The 20171-nt window shown below is 38.1% G+C and overlaps 4 protein-coding genes across 14 annotated transcripts; 2 read left to right on the top strand and 2 right to left on the bottom strand.

The window, feature by feature from the left end:
* Positions 1–134: 134 nt before the first annotated feature.
* On the top strand, positions 135–2074 carry LOC132194978 (cytochrome c oxidase subunit 6B1). The gene is made up of 3 exons (XM_059616626.1): positions 135–207; positions 1336–1416; positions 1789–2074. Exons 2-3 carry the CDS (start codon positions 1337–1339, stop codon positions 1955–1957), a joined length of 249 nt encoding a protein of 82 aa, XP_059472609.1. The 5' UTR covers positions 135–207; position 1336; the 3' UTR covers positions 1958–2074.
* Positions 258–1261, top strand: LOC132194977 (telomerase RNA component interacting RNase). Its single transcript, XM_059616625.1, has one exon. It carries the CDS (start codon positions 644–646, stop codon positions 1070–1072), a length of 429 nt encoding a protein of 142 aa, XP_059472608.1. The 5' UTR covers positions 258–643; the 3' UTR covers positions 1073–1261.
* Positions 2041–12972, bottom strand: LOC132194973 (enhanced level of genomic instability 1-like). 6 transcript variants are annotated; one of them, XM_059616613.1, is made up of 16 exons: positions 7482–7582; positions 7112–7418; positions 6862–6984; positions 6650–6805; positions 5017–6524; positions 4726–4797; positions 4527–4665; positions 4085–4464; positions 3846–4021; positions 3661–3793; positions 3542–3606; positions 3318–3492; positions 3030–3258; positions 2715–2970; positions 2482–2657; positions 2041–2423 (listed from the first exon to the last, which is right to left on the bottom strand). In XM_059616613.1, exons 5-16 carry the CDS (start codon positions 6461–6463, stop codon positions 2189–2191), a joined length of 3483 nt encoding a protein of 1160 aa, XP_059472596.1. In that variant the 5' UTR covers positions 6464–6524; positions 6650–6805; positions 6862–6984; positions 7112–7418; positions 7482–7582; the 3' UTR covers positions 2041–2188. The 6 variants fall into 6 exon arrangements, with proteins under 6 accessions (XP_059472596.1, XP_059472595.1, XP_059472598.1 ...); XM_059616612.1 differs by having other exon boundaries at positions 7069–7418; XM_059616615.1 differs by having other exon boundaries at positions 6650–6770; positions 6842–6984; positions 7069–7418.
* LOC132194974 (enhanced level of genomic instability 1-like) lies at positions 8206–19631 on the bottom strand. Of its 6 annotated transcripts, none has more exons than XM_059616621.1 (24): positions 19564–19631; positions 18950–19033; positions 17937–18130; positions 16764–16838; positions 16540–16701; positions 16256–16412; positions 16089–16186; positions 15894–16012; positions 15642–15823; positions 15375–15579; positions 15146–15321; positions 13330–13500; positions 11274–12779; positions 10983–11054; positions 10788–10926; positions 10346–10725; positions 10107–10282; positions 9922–10054; positions 9803–9867; positions 9579–9753; positions 9291–9519; positions 9067–9228; positions 8763–8934; positions 8206–8704 (listed from the first exon to the last, which is right to left on the bottom strand). In XM_059616621.1, exons 13-22 carry the CDS (start codon positions 12718–12720, stop codon positions 9165–9167), a joined length of 2880 nt encoding a protein of 959 aa, XP_059472604.1. In that variant the 5' UTR covers positions 12721–12779; positions 13330–13500; positions 15146–15321; positions 15375–15579; positions 15642–15823; positions 15894–16012; positions 16089–16186; positions 16256–16412; positions 16540–16701; positions 16764–16838; positions 17937–18130; positions 18950–19033; positions 19564–19631; the 3' UTR covers positions 8206–8704; positions 8763–8934; positions 9067–9164. The 6 variants fall into 6 exon arrangements, with proteins under 6 accessions (XP_059472604.1, XP_059472601.1, XP_059472602.1 ...); XM_059616618.1 differs by having other exon boundaries at positions 8991–9228; XM_059616619.1 differs by having other exon boundaries at positions 8991–9228; positions 18950–19134; positions 19564–19599.
* Between the last annotated feature and the right edge of the window lie 540 nt (positions 19632–20171).

A 20171-nucleotide genomic window follows, 5' to 3' on the forward strand; every position in this document is an offset into this window, starting at 1 on the left:
TTGATCTACGATCAATGATAACATTATAAAACAATTCAGACAAAATTTACAACAATTACTAATTTAGATTTTTTTATGAAAAGCGTTTGCGTAAATTCCCGAGTTACAAGAAAATTTGCCGCGTTTTAATGCCGGATATCGATCCGAGCGATCGCCATTTGTTTTTCCTCTCGTATTTGTAGACCGGCCATTTTACTCGGTCTGAAGGTAGGGTCCTTGTCAATTTTTGCCCAAATATCCACTAATCACTCGTAATTTCGCGTAAAACTTGTAACCGTAGCTGACTTAAGATCAAGTTTCTTCTGTTTAACCTATTATTATTGTCATCTGCTTTCTACAGCAGCTCTAAACCACGTTAAACTCTTGTGCCCTTGAGGGCTATCGATTTGTGTGCCAAAGCAGACTTTGCCTCTAAAAACTCAGACCCGTTGGTTGTAACGGGTCCAAAATTTTTCTGTTTGAAAGACCAGCATTTTTTAAGTGTGCATAAATAATTTGGGTTTCCCTAAGAAAACATTCGTGGCGGATTTTCTAAAAAAAATGTAACAATGCTCTCTCCGCACCGTACCTAATTTCTAAGACTGAGAATTCATACGGCCAAGTATGTTCTATCACAGGTACTCCCCGCCGTCTATGAGAGAGGATGTCCTCGTCGGACAAAGACAAACAGCAGGAGGGCCCGTCCAAGGCCGAAGAGCAGAAAGAGGCCAAGAAGAATGCCTTCAAGAACGATGGCAGCTTCTTGGAGATGTTCAAGAAAATGCAGGAGGAGGCGGCCAAGAAGGAGCAGAAGCCCGAGGACTCAAAGTCCCCTAATATTCCAGCTTCCTCCTCCTCATCGTCCGTCTCATTGTTAGACGACGCCGAGAAGCCGCCCCCCGTGTCTGTGGGCAAAAGAAGGGGCGGCCGAGTGTTGCCCACCGGACAGGTGAAAAAGCAGAAGAACGAGGGCGAGGAGGGTCAGGGCAACGCGCCCTCCAAGGACGCCTGGTCGGCCTACATGGCCGAAGTAAAAAAGTACCAGAGCTCCACCTGCGAAGAGGAGGGCAAGAATCGGCCTCTCGTCAAATAAAATCAATGAAAAATAATACGTGAACATAAAACAATTATTACTTAAAAAAAAAATCAACGAAGTGTTTTCCGATGAATGTCTCACATTAATGTATACTCGCAAAATTATCAATTATTGCACACTAAGGTTAATTAAGTGAAAGTGGACACTTACAATTGCTGGTTCTTCAAAGAGGAAAATTGACTGATTGTGTGGTTATGTCGCTTTTGGGACAGTATTTTAATTTATTTCATAAATAATATGTAACTACTACGCTCTTGCAGAATGCCCGAAGCTGTCATGTCTGCTACCAAGTTGGAAACGGCCCCCTTCGACCCCCGTTTTCCCAACACCAACCAGACTAGGTATGCAAGTTTTTATGAAAAATGATTTAAGATAATGAAAAATTATCTTCTTGAAGAAGTTGAGATGATCAAAGAAATTAAAAATGAATGAATAGGATTTTCCTCGTTGCAGAAATGGTTTTTTATTCTAAAACAAATCAAACAAAACCCGATTCATTCACTTTGAAAAATTATCTGTCAATTTTTGAATCGTTTCTTTTACCAGATTAGTAAAATGAAGGCACATTGTGCTCTGACCATAGATAAGAAATTAATTTACATCAATTTTTTTTTTTTTTTTTTTAAAACAGTCTTGTGGAATTTTGAAACAATTTTTCAATATAATTAATAATTTGAAGTCGAGGTTTGATAATTGTCTTTTCTGTTTGATAGGTACTGCTACCAAAGCTATGTAGACTTCCACCGTTGCAGGCGAGTGAAGGGTGAGGACTACGCCCCGTGCGAGTACTTCAGGAAGGTGTACAGGAGCATGTGCCCAAACGCCTGGATTGAGAAGTGGGACACTCAAGTGGCCGAAGACCGCTTCCCTGGCAAATTGTAGATAAAAAAAATAATTGTTGATTCCCCACTTTGCTTAGTAAATGAAGAGATGTATATTAATTAAAACATTAACTCACGGAGTTTGAAAATAAAAATGGTACTTTTCGTTTTAAGTTAAGCCTGTGGATCTTTTAATGTTAATATCATTTAATCTTTACTTAGTAGAAGTTAATTGTCCACATTTATTAAAATAAATCGGGCACAGCTCACGATAATTATGATATTGATACACTCATGAAAGTACAAAAGGAAGCGCCTCTATGACAAACAGGTCAGGTTGCATTCCTATGCTCTGCAAACAGTTTATGGAGCTCCTCCGAGAAGACCTGGTAGAGGTTTGTTCACACTTGCCTAGTTCCCGGAGAATTGGTAGATAGTCAAGTGACACTCCTTGGTGATCCAGTTGGTTGTTGATTGGTAGCATTTCTGACATGCTTTTGTCTATCCTCGAGTGGGTCGTCAACCACCTTAATAAATAACATGGTTAAATTCAGTTTGTTTTAATAATTTAAAAAGTAAATATACCTTTGATTTGATTCCCAATATTCTGTTCCCAAACTACCCAGTCTGAAGTAATTCACCATTCTTTGAGCTAATTCATATCGGATTTGCGGTCCGACTAAATCCGGAGGTGACTCAATAGCCAATTGGTCACTCAACCCAGGCAGCAAATTATTCCTCAGGTGGCCACCAAATTGACCCTTTAACAATTTATATGCATTAGCAAACAGCCAAATTAAAAGAAAATTTTCCAAAACCTGTAGGATATCTAAATTTGCAAAACAGTCTGCGCGCTTCGAAAGCGATTCGATTTCTTCCAAGGTCACTGCAACTTTTTCAACCTCGACATCTACAGAATTTTCTTTGGTGGCACATAGGGGCTTCCTTTTTGATACTTTGGGTTTTGTTTCGCAAGATTTCAAAATGATATTGTCAGAATCCGAGTCGTTGCCCCACGTGCTGTTCAGCTTTGTTTTCTCTTCAGCTTTGCTGTCATCTAACTCAGTCTCTGATCTGTTAAAATAAATAATGAATAGTAACAATTTATAAATAATGAAAATTTGATTAATTACATTATAAATGAGAACGGTTTGGTTTGAAGTCGCAGAGCAACTTGCTCCAGATTGAGGGGAAAATTCAATTGACTCGTAAACTTCTTGGGAAAGCCGCCTGAGAGGGTAAGGAATTGAGCAGAAAGGAGAGATGAGCGCAGATCACCTTTGTTGCTCACGACAAGTTGCTTCATGTTGTCCCGATCAGTCTCTTCGCCCTCCATCTGACAGATGTCCTCAATAATGTCAACTGCATAAATGAAACATTCATCAGTGGGAGAGGAAAGATTGTATTTTAAATTTACTAACCACCCTTGCTGACAGGCACCCTCTCGTACTGGAAGTGAATGCGATGCTGTCTGGTCAAGACGAGTGAACAGTTTGGATCATTGCTGATTAAAATTAAAGGCCTTTTAGAATTCTCTGCCAGGGAGTTAAGTGCAGCCATAAAACCTTCATCTTGATCTTCAAATACAATGTCAACCTACATAAAAGAAAATAATTAAATTTCCTAGTAACTAGCAAAGACTTACATCTTCGACTAGGATCAAAGAGAGAGTTTGTGAAGACTGCTGCGAATCAGTGTTCTGGCTTCTGCCTAGAAATATTATTCAATAAAATTTTTTTTGTGTTCATCTTAATTTTTAAGAACCTTTTCCAAAGAAGGAATGGATAGAATCTGGATCTACTGCTCCACTTCGAACTTGGTGCGACTGAGTTGCCTCTCGAAGTTCCAATAGAATTTTCTTCCCACTTCGCTTTGAAGATGCATTGACTTCAAGAACCTATAACATCTTAAAATAAATGAAAGGTTCAAAATTGTGAATAAAATTATACTTTGAAACCCAATTCCTCTGCAATTGCATAAACAGATGCCGTTTTTCCCGATCCACTTGGCCCAACTAACAAGACAGTGTTTGCTGCCCTCTTCCTCTTCTTTTTCTTCTTCCCCTGATTTGAGTCATCGTCATCATCGGACACAATAAAGTCGTCCATACTATCTGATTCCGATTCTTAAAATAGAAAAGTGGTAAATTGAGCTGAAGATATTTTAATATTTTTAAGGGAAAATCTACCAGATTCAATACTAGCCACTCTGAGACCAGAAGACCTGCTGTTGTCCGTCCACCTTTCCAGCCACGAACGAAGCCTGTTGACACTCTGCTCATTTCCAACCACTGCGTCAGCCAACTTTGGTTTGTACTTTTCACACCAAGACTCGCCATCACCGTCAATCTTGCCTTCGAAGGGCTTGAAATTGACAAAAGCCTTTGCTGTTCCTACTGGTGCCAGGTGGAAAGGTGGCGGCTCAAAGTTTTCCTTGTTATCCTCACAGGACGAGAGGCTCAAAAGTCTTTTGGTCTCCTCTTCCTGCTCTATCTTTTCCTCAAAGTGGCCAATGTGACTTATCGGTGGGAAGAGGGTTTGAATTGGAGCTTCAGGATCTTCATCAGCACTGCAATAAACAAAAACAATTGAGAAAATGGTGTAAATTTTGGTTTATTAGTTCAAACTTACAATCCAATAGTGTGTTCTGTGGGGGCAGCTCTAATTTGTGGCATGGGTGAATTTTGGAATGCTTTTTTTGAACTGGGCACTAGAGGACTGACAGCAGCAGCAACATTGCGGTTTCGCAACAGGAAAATTGGAGCCAGCTCTGAAAATTGTAAAAAATTCAATACTATTATATCCAATTAATATTTACTTTGGCTCTTACTACCTCCTGCTCCCAATCCAAGTGACTTGCTGATTTGCTTTTTAGCAGGCCTTATCAATTCAACCTCAGAATCTGAAAGAAAACAAAAAATCTTGAATGGAATTAAAATAATGGAAGGGACAAATGAATTATATAAATGTTTTGGTCAGCGATCAAAGTGTTACAGTCACAGTGAGCACAAAAGGAATCAACACGGTAACTCGACTTTCAAGCAAATCACTCCTTTGCTTCTCACATTATAATCATTCCTTTGTCAACTAGCAAAAAATAAATTTCATTATAATAATTCACCTGACTCGGAGCTCGTGCTGCTCCACCCACTGTTGGAAGCCTCACTGACAGTTTTGGCAGGACTGAGGAGCCGCACCCGCAACTCCCAGAGCCTCTTTTTCTTCATCGTGCCCATTTTCTTCTTGGGCGTTTCAAACGAATCCTGCTTTATTGTTGCTTCCTCAGTCACGTCCAGGACCTCGATGGTTTCGTCCTCTTTGGGACTCTTGGAGCTGACCTGCCGACCAGCAGGACCCATAGACCGCCTGGTCCGGGCGTTGGGTGGTTCCGGGTGGACATCGGCTGTGACGGTTTGCACCTTGGGAGCTTCAAAGGCCTCTGCCGCCCTTTTCAAAGCTTCGTCTCTAGATATGGGAGTGAAGTAGCCAGCAATGGAGGATTTTTTCTGAACTTTGGGTGCAGTTTTCTGCGGTGAGGACAGAGGCGTCTCGTCACCACTCTCCCGTTTACGTTTGTTGCCTTTCTTTGAGACAAAAAACTCCTCCTCAGAGTCAACCTCTGGCTTTTTTGTGGACATGAGTTTCTCAAGTGCATTGGGCTTCTTATTTTCTTCCATCTTTTTCAGCTCAACTTCAGGAGAACTTTTTTTATTCAATTTTTTCTCCTTTGGTTTCTCTGCAGGCAGGTTAGCTTTAGGCTTTACTTCTTCATCACTCCCTCGCGTTCTTTTCCTCGACGGTTTCTTCTTGTCGGATTTGAAAATATCGTCGTCGGAATCCTCTGCTTCTACCACTTTGATTTCATCTTCTATCACATCCTTCGAACCAGATTTTTCAGACTTTTTACTTCTCCCGGACGGTTTTGCCTTTGATTCAAACACATCATCTTCATCGGAGTCTAAAAAAGACTTGGTTTTTTCTTTTGCCTGTCTTCTTCGACGAGACCGAGGCCCTACAGATTCATCATTTTTTTTGCCATCTCCGTCTTCGAGAAGGTCAACGACTGCTTCCTTTTCTAAAGACGGATTTACTTTTGCTTCTGACCTTTTCTTGTCTTTTTTTCGGGGTTCTTTCTTTTTCCTTTCACTCTCAGAATCAGAGTTTGCGTACTTCTTTTGGCTCATAATCATTTGGAAAGCGTTTGGTTTTGGTGTCACCTGAGGAGTGGACGGAGAGTCTATTTTGTCAGCAAGTGGCTTGTGTCCGTTGACTTGGACCTCCTCGTCTTTGGCACCATTCACTTTCTTCTCTTCGGAGCACTCAATCACGTCATCTTCAGACTCTTTACTCTTCTTAACCTTCGGTACAGATATGGATTTCCGTTCCTTTTTCCTCTTCTCACTCGAATCATCCGTCTTTTTGGATTTGTTGGTGGTGTTGATTTTCGATCCTGGAGCAGGTTTCAAGTTGGAATTTTCACTGACATCGTGAAGAGGCTCCTTTGACGAATCGACTTGCTCTTTGCTGGCCGCATTCGGCGAGGAAAAATAGTGTTTCAAGCTCTTCATTTCTCAAAACCTTGGGACCGCAGGAGGTCCAGTGAGGAGTACAGAAATAAATTGATTTCGCCTGCAAAATACAATTTTTTTAGCTAAATGAAAATTTTAACTGACTTACGAAAGTTTGAAACACGTTTAGGTAGCGAGAACAAAGCGATTTTGGTTATCATATAGTGATAATTCTTAATTGTTTACCTCGAAAAGAAGAATTCCGAGTCAGCAGCCGGCCATTCGCAACAAATTGGCGGGATTGGGGAAAATCATCGGCTACGGCAACGCGATCGTCATTTGAAGCGCGAAACTGCGCGGTTGGCGACTGAATTGTCGTGAATTTCGATCATTTGTTGTGGACTTGAATATTAGGAAAAATCGTCATGAATTTCGTACTTTTTTTTCTTCTTTCGTACTTCGCCGGGATCGGGACCTTGGTGGTCATCAGTAGATCACAAGAAGACATCGCCGGATGGCTCTGGTCTCGTTTCAAAAACCTTTTTTGGGCCGGTTCCGAAGAGGAATCACTATGGGCCATTCTAGGAGCAATCACAGCCACATTGATCATAAGCTCTGCAGAATGCTTGCTTGCTGGAGGTGGCATCGCTCTCGCGAACAGGTACCTGAACATGCTGATCCCTCCTCAGCAGCAAAACGTTGGTTTACCTCCGCTGAATCCTGCGCTGCAATCCACATTTGGTTTCTTCACGAGGACATTTCTTGTGCCTTTTGGGATGTCCCGAGAAACGACTTCTGCATTGGCAACGAGGGATTTCGACGAGTTGAGAGCGGTTGCCTCTGGGGAAGAAATTGGATTAATCTGTGCAGTAAATCAAGTTACCTTTAGAGGAGGTTTTATAAAATATTTGTTTAATATATTTGTTTTTAAGAATTTCTTTTTCTGTAGCGAACAGGGGTCTCCTAAATAACATCCAATCCTTAGCCGAGCAAGCATTTGTTTTGATGCTTAGGTCTAAACGTGACAACGTAGACCAATTGAAATATTGGGACTACGAAGTAGATCCGCTTTACGCACCTTTGATGGAGCGCCGGTTCGGCGCTGTTCCGAGAAAATTCATGGTCGTATTAGCGGTGAGGCTCAACATCCTGGCCGCCGAAGTTGACATGCGTAAGCTAAAAAAATATTTTCCTCTTAAGAAATAACAAAATTATTGAATTTCAGCAAAACATCAACTACAGACTCTGCTCATTAACCGCTTGAACATTCCTCCCATTCCTGCAGCTCAATAAATAGTTGGATTGAATTTCGTTGTGCGGTGTATTCACTTACTATTTTTATTTTTAGGTAAGCGTCTATAAGCGCCCTAATTTTAAATTTAATCTTGAAACTAAGCCTGCTGCTACATACTTTGCCCAAAGTTTTCTCTCGTTTTTCGATCAAAAATCCCTCATTTCGACCGTTTTTTAATAGAAAATACCCACACGACCCACCACTATGTATGTATATTTTAACATTAAATTAGAGTATATAAATTCTTTTTTCTTTCTTAAAACCAATCTGTGGAATTTTGAAACAATTGCAATATAATTTTGTATAAGTTTAAAGCCAAGTTTCGATAATTAAATTGTCTTTTTTGTTTTGATAGTTCTTAAGCTGCTACCAAAGCTATGTAGACTTCCACCGTTGCAGAGGCGAGTGAAGGCCAGGTGAGGACTACGCCCCGTGCTAGTACTTCAGAAAGGTGTACAGGAGCATAAGCCCAAACGCCTGGATTGAGAAGTGGGACACTCAGGTGGCTGAAGACCGCTTCCCCGGCAAATTGTAGATATTAAAATAATTGTTGATTCCCCCACTTTACTTAGTAAATGAAGAGATGTATATTAATTAAAACATTAACTCACTGAGTTTGACAAAAAAATTGTACTTTCAGTTTTAAGGTAAACCAGTGGATCTTTTAATGTTAATATCATTAAATCTTTACTTGTTAAAAGAAGTTAATTGTCCAGTTGTCCACAATTATTAAAATAAATCAGGCACAGCTCAAGATATGATATTGATACACTCATGAAAGTGCAAAAGGAAGCGCCTCTATGACAAACAGGTCAGGTTGCATTCCTATGCTCTGCAAACAGTTTATGGAGCTCCTCCGAGAAGACCTGGATGAGGTTTGTTCGCACTTGCCTAGTTTCCGGAGAATAGGTAGATAGTCGAGTGACACTCCTTGGTGATCCAGTTGGTTGTTGATTGGAAGCATTTCTGACATAGTTTTGTCTATTCTGGAGTGGGTCGTCAACCACCTTGCAAATTAAACATAGTTAAATTAAGTTTATTTTAAGAATTTTAACAGTAATTTACCTTTGGTTCGACTCCCAATGTTCCGTTCCCAAAATATCCTGTCTGAAGAAATTCACCATTGAGCTAGTTCACATCGGATTTGCGGTCCGATTAAATCTGGAGGCAACTCAATAGCTTATTGGTCACTCAATCCGGGCAGCAAATTATTCCTCAGTTAGCCACCAAATCGACCCTTTATTAATTTCTCTGCATTAGTAAAAAGCCAGATTTAAAGATAATATTCAAAACCCTGTAGGATATCTAAATTTGTCAAACAGTCTGCGCGCTTCAAAAGCAATTTGATTTCTTCCAATGTCACTACAACCTTTTCAACCTCCACATCATCAGAATTTTCTTTGGTGGCACATCAAACTTTCTTTTTGAGACTTTCGGTTTTTTTCACAAGATTTCAAAATGATATTGTCAGAATTCGAGTTGTTGCCCCACGTGTTGTGCAGTTTTGCTGTCATCTAACTCAGTCTCAAATCTGTTATAATAATTAAATGAATAAAATAACAATTAATAAATTATGAAAACTTGATTAATTACATTTTAAATGAGAATGGTTTGGTTTGAAGTCGCAGAGCCAATTCCTCAAGATTGAGCGGAAAATTCATTTGACTTGTAAACTTCTTGGGAAAGCCGCCTGAGAGGGTAAGGAATTGAGCAGAAAGGAGAGATGAGCGCAGATCACCTTTGTTGCTCACGACAAGTTGCTTCATGTTGTCCCGATCAGTCTCTTCGCCCTCCATCTGACAGATGTCCTCAATAATGTCAACTGCATAAATGAAACATTCATCAGTGGGAGAGGAAAGATTGTATTTTAAATTTACTAACCACCCTTGCTGACAGGCACCCTCTCGTACTGGAAGTGAATGCGATGCTGTCTGGTCAAGACGAGTGAACAGTTCGGATCATTGCTGATTAAAATTAAAGGCCTTTTAGAATTCTCTGCCAGGGAGTTAAGTGCAGCCATAAAACCTTCATCTTGATCTTCAAATACAATGTCAACCTACATAAAAGAAAATAATTAAATTTCCTAGTAACTAGCAAAGACTTACATCTTCGACTAGGATCAAAGAGAGAGTTTGTGAAGACTGCTGCGAATCAGTGTTCTGGCTTCTGCCTAGAAATATTATTCAATAAAATTTTTTTTGTGTTCATCTTAATTTTTAAGAACCTTTTCCAAAGAAGGAATGGATAGAATCTGGATCTACTGCTCCACTTTGAACTTGGTGCGACTGAGTTGCCTCTCGAAGTTCCAATAGAATTTTCTTCCCACTTCGCTTTGAAGATGCATTGACTTCAAGAACCTATAACATCTTAAAATAAATGAAAGGTTCAAAATTGTGAATAAAATTATACTTTGAAACCCAATTCCTCTGCAATTGCATAAACAGATGCCGTTTTTCCCGATCCACTTGGCCCAACTAACAAGACAGTGTTTGCTGCCCTCTTCCTCTTCTTTTTCTTCTTCCCCTGATTTGAGTCATCGTCATCATCGGACACAATAAAGTCGTCCATACTATCTGATTCTGATTCTTAAAATAGAAAAGTGGTAAATTGAGCTGAAGATATTTTAATATTTTTAAGGGAAAATCTACCAGATTCAATATTAGCCACTCTGAGACCAGAAGACCTGCTGTTGTCCGTCCACCTTTCCAGCCAGGAACGAAGCCTGTTGACACTCTGCTCATTTCCAGCCACTGCGTCAGCCAACTTTGGTTTGTACTTTTCACACCAAGACTCGCCATCACCGTCAATCTTGCCTTCGAAGGGCTTGAAATTGACAAAAGCCTTTGCTGTTCCTACTGGTGCCAGGTGGAAAGGTGGCGGCTCAAAGTTTTCCTTGTTATCCTCACAGGACGAGAGGCTCAAAAGTCTTTTGGTCTCCTCGTCCTGCTCTATCTTTTCCTCAAAGTGGCAAATGTGACTGATCGGTGGGAAGAGGGTTTGAATTGGAGCTTCAGGATCTTCATCAGCACTGCAATAAACAAAAACAATTGAGAAAATGGTGTAAATTTTGGTTTATTAGTTCAAACTTACAATCCAATAGTGTGTTCTGTGGGGGCAGCTCTAATTTGTGGCATTGGTGAATTTTGGAATGCTTTTTTTGAACTGGGCACTAGAGGACTGACAGCGGCAGCAGCAGTGCGGTTTCGCAACAGGAAAATTGGAGCCAGCTCTGAGAATTGGAAAAAATTAAATGCTATATCAAATTAACATTCCTACGGCTCTTACTTCCTCCTGCTCCCCATCCAAGGGACCTGCTGATTTGCTTTTTAGCAGGACTTATCAATTCAACCTCAGAATCTGAAAGAAAACAAAAAATCTTGAATGGAATTAAAATAATGGAAGGGACAAATGAATTATATAAATGTTTTGGTCAGCGATCAAAGTGTTACAATCACAGTGAGCACAAAAGGAATCAACACGGTGACTCGACTTTCAAGCAAATCACTCCTTTGCTTCTCACATTATACTTATTCCTTTGTCAACTAACAAAAAATAAATTTCATTATAATAATTCACCTGACTCGGAGCTCGTGCTGCTCCACCCACTGTTGGAAGCCTCACTGACAGTTTTGGCAGGGCTGAGGAGCCGCACCCGCAACTCCCAGAGCCTCTTTTTCTTCATCGTGCCCATTTTCTTCTTGGGCGTTTCAAACGAATCCTGCTTTATTGTTGCTTCCTCAGTCACGTCCAGGACCTCGATGGTTTCGTCCTCTTTGGGACTCTTGGAGCTGACCTGCCGACCAGCAGGACCCATAGACCGCCTGGTCCGGGCGTTGGGTGGTTCCGGGTGGACATCGGCTGTGACGGTTTGCACCTTGGGAGCTTCAAAGGCCTCTGCCGCCCTTTTCAAAGCTTCGTCTCTAGATATGGGAGTGAAGTAGCCAGCAATGGAGGATTTTTTCTGAACTTTGGGTGCAGTTTTCTGCGGTGAGGACAGAGGCGTCTCGTCACCACTCTCCCGTTTACGTTTGTTGCCTTTCTTTGAGACAAAAAACTCCTCCTCAGAGTCAACCTCTGGCTTTTTTGTGGACATGAGTTTCTCAAGTGCATTGGGCTTCTTATTTTCTTCCATCTTTTTCAGCTCAACTTCAGGAGAACTTTTTTTATTCAATTTTTTCTCCTTTGGTTTCTCTGCAGGCAGGTTAGCTTTAGGCTTTACTTCTTCATCACTCCCTCGCGTTCTTTTCCTCGACGGTTTCTTCTTGTCGGATTTGAAAATATCGTCGTCGGAATCCTCTGCTTCTACCACTTTGATTTCATCTTCTATCACATCCTTCGAACCAGTTTTTTCAGACTTTTTACTTCTCCCGGACGGTTTTGCCTTTGATTCAAACACATCATCTTCATCGGAGTCTAAAAAAGACTTGGTTTTTTCTTTTGCCTGTCTTCTTCGACGAGACCGAGGCCCTACAGATTCATCATTTTTTTTGCCATCTCCGTCTTCGAGAAGGTCAACGACTGCTTCCTTTTCTAAAGACGGATTTACTTTTGCTTCTGACCTTTTCTTGTCTTCTTTTCGGGGTTCTTTCTTTTTCTTTTCACTCTCAGAATCAGAGTTGGCGTGTTTCTTTTGGCTCATAATCATTTGGAAAGCGTTTGGTTTTGGTGTCACCTGAGGAGTGGACGGAGAGTCTATTTTGTCAGCAAGTGGCTTGTGTCCGTTGACTTGGACCTCCTCGTCTTTGGCACCATTCACTTTCTTCTCTTCGGAGCACTCAATCACGTCATCTTCAGACTCTTTACTCTTCTTAACCTTCGGTACAGATATGGATTTCCGTTCCTTTTTCCTCTTCTCACTCGAATCATCCGTCTTTTTGGATTTGTTGGTGGTGTTGATTTTCGATCCTGGAGCAGGTTTCAAGTTGGAATTTTCACTGACATCGTGAAGAGGCTCCTTTGACGAATCGACTTGCTCTTTGCTGGCCGCATTCGGCGAGGAAAAATAGTGTTTCAAGCTCTTCATTTCTCAACCTTGGGACCGCAGGAGGTCCAGTGAGGAGTACAGAAATCAATTGATTTCGCCTGCAAAATACAATTTTTTTAGCTAAATGAAAATTTTAACTGACTTACGAAAGTTTGAAACACGTTTAGGTAGCGAGAACAAAGCGATTTTGGTTATCATATAGTGATAATTCTTAATTGTTTACCTCGAAAAGAGGCAGCCGGCCATTCGCAAAAAATTAGCGGGATTGGAGAAAATATTTGACAGTTCTGCGCAATGCGATCGTCATTTGAAGTGCAAAACTGTGCGGACAGAGACTGAACCATGGGCAACGTATTGTGTTGTTTAATTGTTATTGGGGGCGCAATTTGATTTAGATTTTGTCTTATGTCCCAATTAAGGATCTTTTATATTATTTATTATACTTTATCATATAATTGAAAGATCCTTGTTTTGTCCGTTTTTGTGTGTGTGATCTTTTAAGAATTGAAATTTTGATATATGTAGCAATTCTGTCAATTCCTTATTAAATTTAACCCTATTTTTAATTCAAGATATGGAATTAAAAAGGAATTGCTCGTACACAGAAAATTTAAACAAAAAATTTATAATATTTTATGTACTACAAACCTTTTGAGCTCTCTTAATCTTTTCTGGAAAAGGAACCCTTGAGGGTAGAATTCTCGGTGGCCGACGCATCGAAGCACCAAAGCGATCTCGAGTGTGTGGCTTCCAGGCCACAGAAAAGGGTTGTTCAAGAGGAGAAAAACAAGTCAGTTGTTTTTTGTGGTTTAATCCGAACTGAAAAATATTTACAAAAATTAATATCCCATTGAAATAAAAATACATTTTATTTATTTGGTTTGACTATTTGAGTTTGGTTGGAATGAAATTTGGTTGGATAGAAAAATTAATTTGTTGTTCGAATGTTAATTAATGTGGCCAACATTGGCTTGGTATTTGCAAATAGAAATAATCAGAATTTTACAAAACATCTTAATTTCAGATCATTGAGAATTCGGAGAAAATTAAAATTAACATATTCATTGTGAATCAATTCAGAAAATTTGCATAATTGAAAATTAAAGATTAATATTATTAAATTTCTAAACAACCTGCCAAAAGTGTCATCGCCACATCTATGCGCTGAAAATAGTTCTAAGAATCTCTTCTCAGAATACTTAACGCAAAACTAAAAGAATACTTGAAGTTTTGTGCAACTGTTAAAATATGGAGCACCTTGAAAATTGCTAACTCGACTAAAACACATATAGACGTTAATATTATTAAATTTCTAAACAACCTGCCAAAAGTGTCATCGCCACATCTATGCGCTAAAAATAGTTCTAAAAATCACTTCTCGGCCTACTTAACGCGAAACTAAAAGAATACTTGAAGTTTTGTGCAACTGATAAAATATGGAGCACCTTGAAAATTGCTCCCTCGACTAAAACACATATAATAGACGTTAATATTATTAAATTTCTAAACAACCTGCCAAAAGTGTCATCGCCACATCTATGCGCTGAAAATAGTTCTAAGAATCTCTTCTCAGACTACTTAACGCAAATCTATAAGAAAACTTGAACTTTTGTGCAACAGTTAAAATATGGAGCACCATGAAAATTGCTCATTCAACTAAAATATCAAGGCATAACTGTTCTCAATTTTTTTTACTATTATTTTATTTCACTGCATTATGCGCTGAAAAATATTCACCTTTTTTTACACACTTACACATGTTGTGAATAATTTGTTTCTTTCAATTGAGTTGGCATCAAGGCTTTTTTACTAAGTAGTCTTTGAAATGTGCCAAGGTTTCTCCATTCACTGAATACAATAGTATTACTTGTGCAATTAATCAATTACACTATCTCGTACTGGCGTTTTTATTTCTTTTTATACTCTCGATAATAATAAATACAAATCATAGCAGAAAAACAAGCATCAAATTTACATCATTTATCTAAGTGAATTTATTATTCTCTCTCTTTTTCGACATTCTATAGAAATTAATCAAACAAAAATCATTAATTTACCGTATAAGATTGGACAAAGTAATAGTTCGCCTATGCAATTTCACGATTTTCGCATGAAGATTAGCAACATGAGGGCAATTCCACTGGCTAGTCGCTTGGCGACTGATCTCGATTTCCACTTTTTAATTAATATATCATCATTTTTATCGCCATGGAAAACACAACAACACATAAAATTGGCGCACCTTTTCTTCTTCTTTCAATGTTTCTCCTACTTTTAATAATCTATTTTTATATGTATGGAAACAAACAATCGCATAATAATTAAGTCAGAACCCACTGGTTATTATAAAATAAACATTCTTTGTTAACGGTTTCACAAACTGTTTCGTCGTTAGCACACTTCTTCTTTTTCCTAAAATAATTCCCACGTAAACACTTTAAATATCTTCACGTTCTAAAATTACCAACTTATTGGCCTTTGCTTGTTCAGCTTCGTACAGCTTCAGGGCCAGGCCACAGTTTCGCCTCTCTGAGTGGCACAATTGTGAGGCCTCGCGCTCAATGTCTTCCAAAGTGGGAGCTAGACATTCACCAAACTTTTCAACTCCTTCATCGCTTTCCAGATAACTTACCAGGAATTCTAAAATTTGAAAGTTTTTTTATTTTAATTTTTTATTCTAATTTCATTTTTACCGTATCTCAGGACGCGTGTACGTCCAATTGGTCAAGCACTTCCCCTTGCTGCAGCCTGGACGTCTTCTGTCTGATAACTGTGAGGAGCAGAGCATTCGGCATCCAAATAATACACGGAGGAAATTGACGACGAGCTCTTGGAACTTTCATTGATAGCCAAATGAAGACGGCCCGTCTCCAAAAAAACTCCAATATCCAGATGCGTCTGTGTAAAACATATGATAATATAGTTAAAAAATTTTGAATTTTCCATAAAAAAAAAATTACCTTTGATCCTATTACTTTCGATATGAAAGAGGTTTGGCAGCTGGTGCTCATTGTGAAAGGAGCGTCCCTTGATTCAGCCGTGGCGTCAATTTGCATGAACAGATTAGAAGGAAAAAGGCCGTATTTGCCATTCATTGTGTGGCCTTGCCACCAACTCTTATGGTCCAAGCCAGTTGCAAATACTGTCAATTAAATTATATGTCATTTAGGAAATGTATCATTTTGCACCAAACAAAAAATGATGATACTTACAAATCTGGCCTTTACTCAATGATAGCTCCCCTTCTTCCTCGGCCTTGAAGTCATAAAGAGCCCTGATTTTGATGAACTGCCCTTTCGAAGCAGCGTATCCCACATTCACATCATTTTTCCTAAATTAAAATCAATCGGGGATGGAAATTTATTAATTTTCATAAATCAAGATGAAACGTTTTGCTGTTCACATACCTTTCAGTTCCATCTAAACCATCACCAACAAGGACAAGCAGCTCCTTCTGTATAATGACGTCCTCCTTATATGTTGGATAATATTCGGTGATGCGAATCTAAGAGAGAAAAGTAGTAATTAAAATTTTAAATTGGAAAAGTGTACTTTAAATATAATAAAATCTTACAGTATCGCAATGTCAGTATCGTCTGCGGTAAGGTGCTGATTGCCGCTTGCGCCTTTTGCTGGCGTTTCACTTGAATGTTCATTATGCTGCAGGGACAACTTCTCTTCAATCATATCACAGGGAATGGCAGGATTCAAATGCTTATAAACATCCAGAGCTAGAATTAAAAACATTGATAATGTAAACTAAGAGCAAATTGAGATTGAAGCATTTTTATCTTGTTATAAAATACAAATTTTAAATCTTAATTTACTTTAAAAAAATTTTAGCAAACAATATTTTACCGTCCACAACAATTATTGATTCATCCAGGCGGCTGTAAACGGAATCCTCTTTCACTTGATAATCAATTTCTTCGAATGATGCGGGTATAAGACCAACTGTGGTAGGGTGTTGTGCAGATGCTGCTTTCCACCATCGAGGGTTTGGTGTCTCATAGACCATCACTGCAATATTTAAATTGTAACTTTTAAGAGGAAAGATAAATTTTAACCTTTCATATACATACATTTTTCACCAGCCTCAAAGGACAGCTCTTCAGGGGCGACAGCAGCAAAAGGTCTTGTGGCCTTGACCAGGAAACCTGAAAAAATCAAACAAATTTTAAGTGTTAAAAAAGGGTGCAAATAATTTATTTAAAATTCAATTCCATTGGCGAGTGGCATATAAAACAAAATAACAGAACATGCAGCTGTCTTTATCGTCCTCTCTACGTGTGTGTTAATTATTATCTGCGCTGGCTATTGCATTTTAAGGTGGGACCTCAATGGACCACACCGGGCCCATTTCATTAAATTCCCTTTAATATGCGTCTTCCCGCTGTGCGCATCAATAATTAAAAAAGAGCATGGAATTGAAAGAAACTAAATATTTAACTTATCAACAACTTTATGATGATGAATTAGAGTTATAATATAACCCCCTTCAAATTAAACTTTGAATTAGTAAGAAGAAAACCATAATAAAATAAATCAATGTCACTCACAAAATTGAATATCAAATTCTATGTGCGTAAGTTAAAAATTCTTCTCGCTTGCAATAATTGTCAAGGTTATATTCTGTTATATTCGATTGGAATTTTTTCCGTTACAGAGAAAAACATTTGACAAATTCGAGAATTCCGGTGTGTGCGTATGCAAAGTTTAAAGTCAAGCAAACACACGGCGCACACACGAAAGGCACCCACGATCAATCGCTGGGCGGAATTTTGTTCGGCTCACACTAAGTTTGCTTGAATCGGGTTCTACTCAGGTGAACGTTGGCAGCTACCCAACAAGAATGCATACATTTTACTCCGCATTATTTTTACAATGATATTATACGTATCTTTTAAATAAATTTTGTTCACATCAGATGGAGAATGTTAGAGCTGAAGGCACCAAATTCTGCCGCTTATTGATTGTAAGTGCACGCTTTTGCATAATTCAACTTTTTAATTTAGTTATCGAATCATGAAATTTCAGTTTAAAAATAGATTAAATTGTATAAAAGGAAAGATTTTATGATTAATAATTTCTTGTGGCTTTAAGTAATTTATGTTTTTTTAATAAACGCTATTTTTTAATAATTTTATATTTTACTCTGGCAATTAATATTTCACTAAATTTTGTAACATAATAATATTTTCAGACAAGATCTTCTTTTAATTTAGGCAATTCACAAATAAATCATTTTAATTTACCATTAGCTTCGACAATTTCATTTTCAACTTTCGGCTCACAAGCTGCTCGTTCGGTGGTGAATTGGGTTCCACGCAGGTAAAGCTGCTTTCGTCTAGATTGATTTCACTGATTTTTCGGACGAGAGACAACCGTGTTGTAGTCTTCTGGCTGCTGTTGTCTTTCCCTTCTAACTGCGTTCCTTCAACTGTTTCATCTGGAAATATCACGTACATGATAGTTTTCTTTTTAACATTCAATATTTTTGTCACTGCATGATTTTTTTTTTGTAAAATTTTCATGTTCATATATGCATCATGAGCCTGAAGGACAGAATTTCAATAAATAACGCATCCTGGCTACATAATTAGTTACCAAAAATAAATCAGCTTAAAAAAGTTTCTAAATAAATGTATTACAGTAATTTGAATTCATTAAAATAAAAATGTAATAAAAATCATTCCTGTCTGCAAGAGGCAAAAGCCAGTCAGAGAGAAGGAGAGTGGACGTTTTATTCGCAATTAATTTAGAGTTTTGCATTAAATATAACTTAATAAAGGTCATAGGAATTATAGGGAACGAATTAAATGTAATTCTAAAATATTAGGCAATTACCTAAAATTTTGTAATTAGTGAAAAATAAAAATTATGATATTGAGAAAATGTGGAAAATGTAAACGGAAACAGTATATATACAAAAATAATTTTACAGAAGTATATCCATAGATAATTATTTAAGAAAAATTTTGACATCAATAAAATGATTCAAAATTTAAAAGCTGCTTTATAAATAAAAAAAAAATAAAGAAAATACACAGGTAGATTATTTCGTTGGCGAGATTTTTGAACGATCAATGTAAAATGAAATGATGGACGGAGCCTAGCACTCGAGACCAAAAGTACAAAGAGTAGGACAGGTGATGACATCAGCACTCGCATTCCTATACACATGAACGTTGTAAAAAAAGTAGCCACCGAAATCAAAACCATTTACGGAATTTTTATCCTTGCATATTGCTAACAAGAAAATGCCTACCTGTTTTGTGTCGAAGACACGAAAAGTGCTACATTCCGCAAGCGCCTTTCGCAAGCCGCGCCACGCGCCACCCACGAAGAGAATCTGGTGGTGGTGCACGAGAAAGTAGTTCAGAATCGTACAGAAGATAAAAATATACTTCAAAACATTTTACACACGACGTTCTGCTCGCAGGCTCTGCATTGCTAAAATTTTAATAACATCCAACCACCTAATAAAGGACACGATTTGATGTTAATTTTTCTACATTATTTTCATTTAATTTATTTTTTCTCTGAGTAAGACAATCACGCTTTCTCTATAGGAAAATATAAAAATATCAAATTCCTGCGCTTTTTATTAGTGTACACCTGTGTAAACACTGTGGAGGTTTTTGTCTTCAAATAAGTTTTTTTACTGCAATTATTATTAAATTAAATCCGATCATCAAATGAATTTCAAACGAAAAAAAATATTAATACGGATGAATTTATTTTGAGATCGAGGATCAAGATTTACCTTTGTTATGTGTTTCTTTTGTTTTTATAATTATAATTTAATTATACATAATTACAATAAGTTTTAAAAAACCGAAACAACTATAATATAAATAATGATACAAATTTAATACATACCTCTCGCGGCTCTCGCTGTTGCTCAAAGTTCTTCTACACAGCCTTAACAGGGTGACGGCGTGAGTGGCAAAGATCTGTGGTCTGCAATGTCTGCATGCAGGTTTATATACCTACCCCCACTCCGTTTTACACCAAATAGCAGGCTGATCCCCGCAACAGCAGCCAAGAGTGCGGTGATCTTTTATTAATTTATACCATTTATTCAATAAAAAATTAAATTTAAGTAGTAAAAATTTATACGAAATCCCTGGCCGCTGTATATCGCTTATCCAACTTTGAATTTGAAGTGTGATTGAACAGAAACATTTCATTCTTATTCCCATAAATTATAAAATATTTCAAAAAATTAATTGTGTGCATTTTCCAGACTTTCTTTGGTCAGACCTTTGCCCTTTTGTGAGCTTTGCAGAAGGCAAGCTCCAATCCTGTAAGACTGAAATAGAATAGAATGGTCAAGTTCTCATACAGAATTGGAGCCCATCCTGCATTCTTACATCTTATTTATTTAATTTCAACGTTTCAAATTTAATTCCAAAGCAGATTCTACTTTATACTTACTTACTTTTCATTTCGTCATTCAAAACGAATTGATTTTGGTGCATAATAAA

The sequence above is a fragment of the Neocloeon triangulifer genome, unplaced genomic scaffold (genome assembly GCF_031216515.1).
Source record: "Neocloeon triangulifer isolate White Clay Creek 2 clone unplaced genomic scaffold, ASM3121651v1 ptg000008l, whole genome shotgun sequence".
In the NCBI taxonomy this organism is placed as follows: domain Eukaryota; kingdom Metazoa; phylum Arthropoda; class Insecta; order Ephemeroptera; family Baetidae; genus Neocloeon; species Neocloeon triangulifer.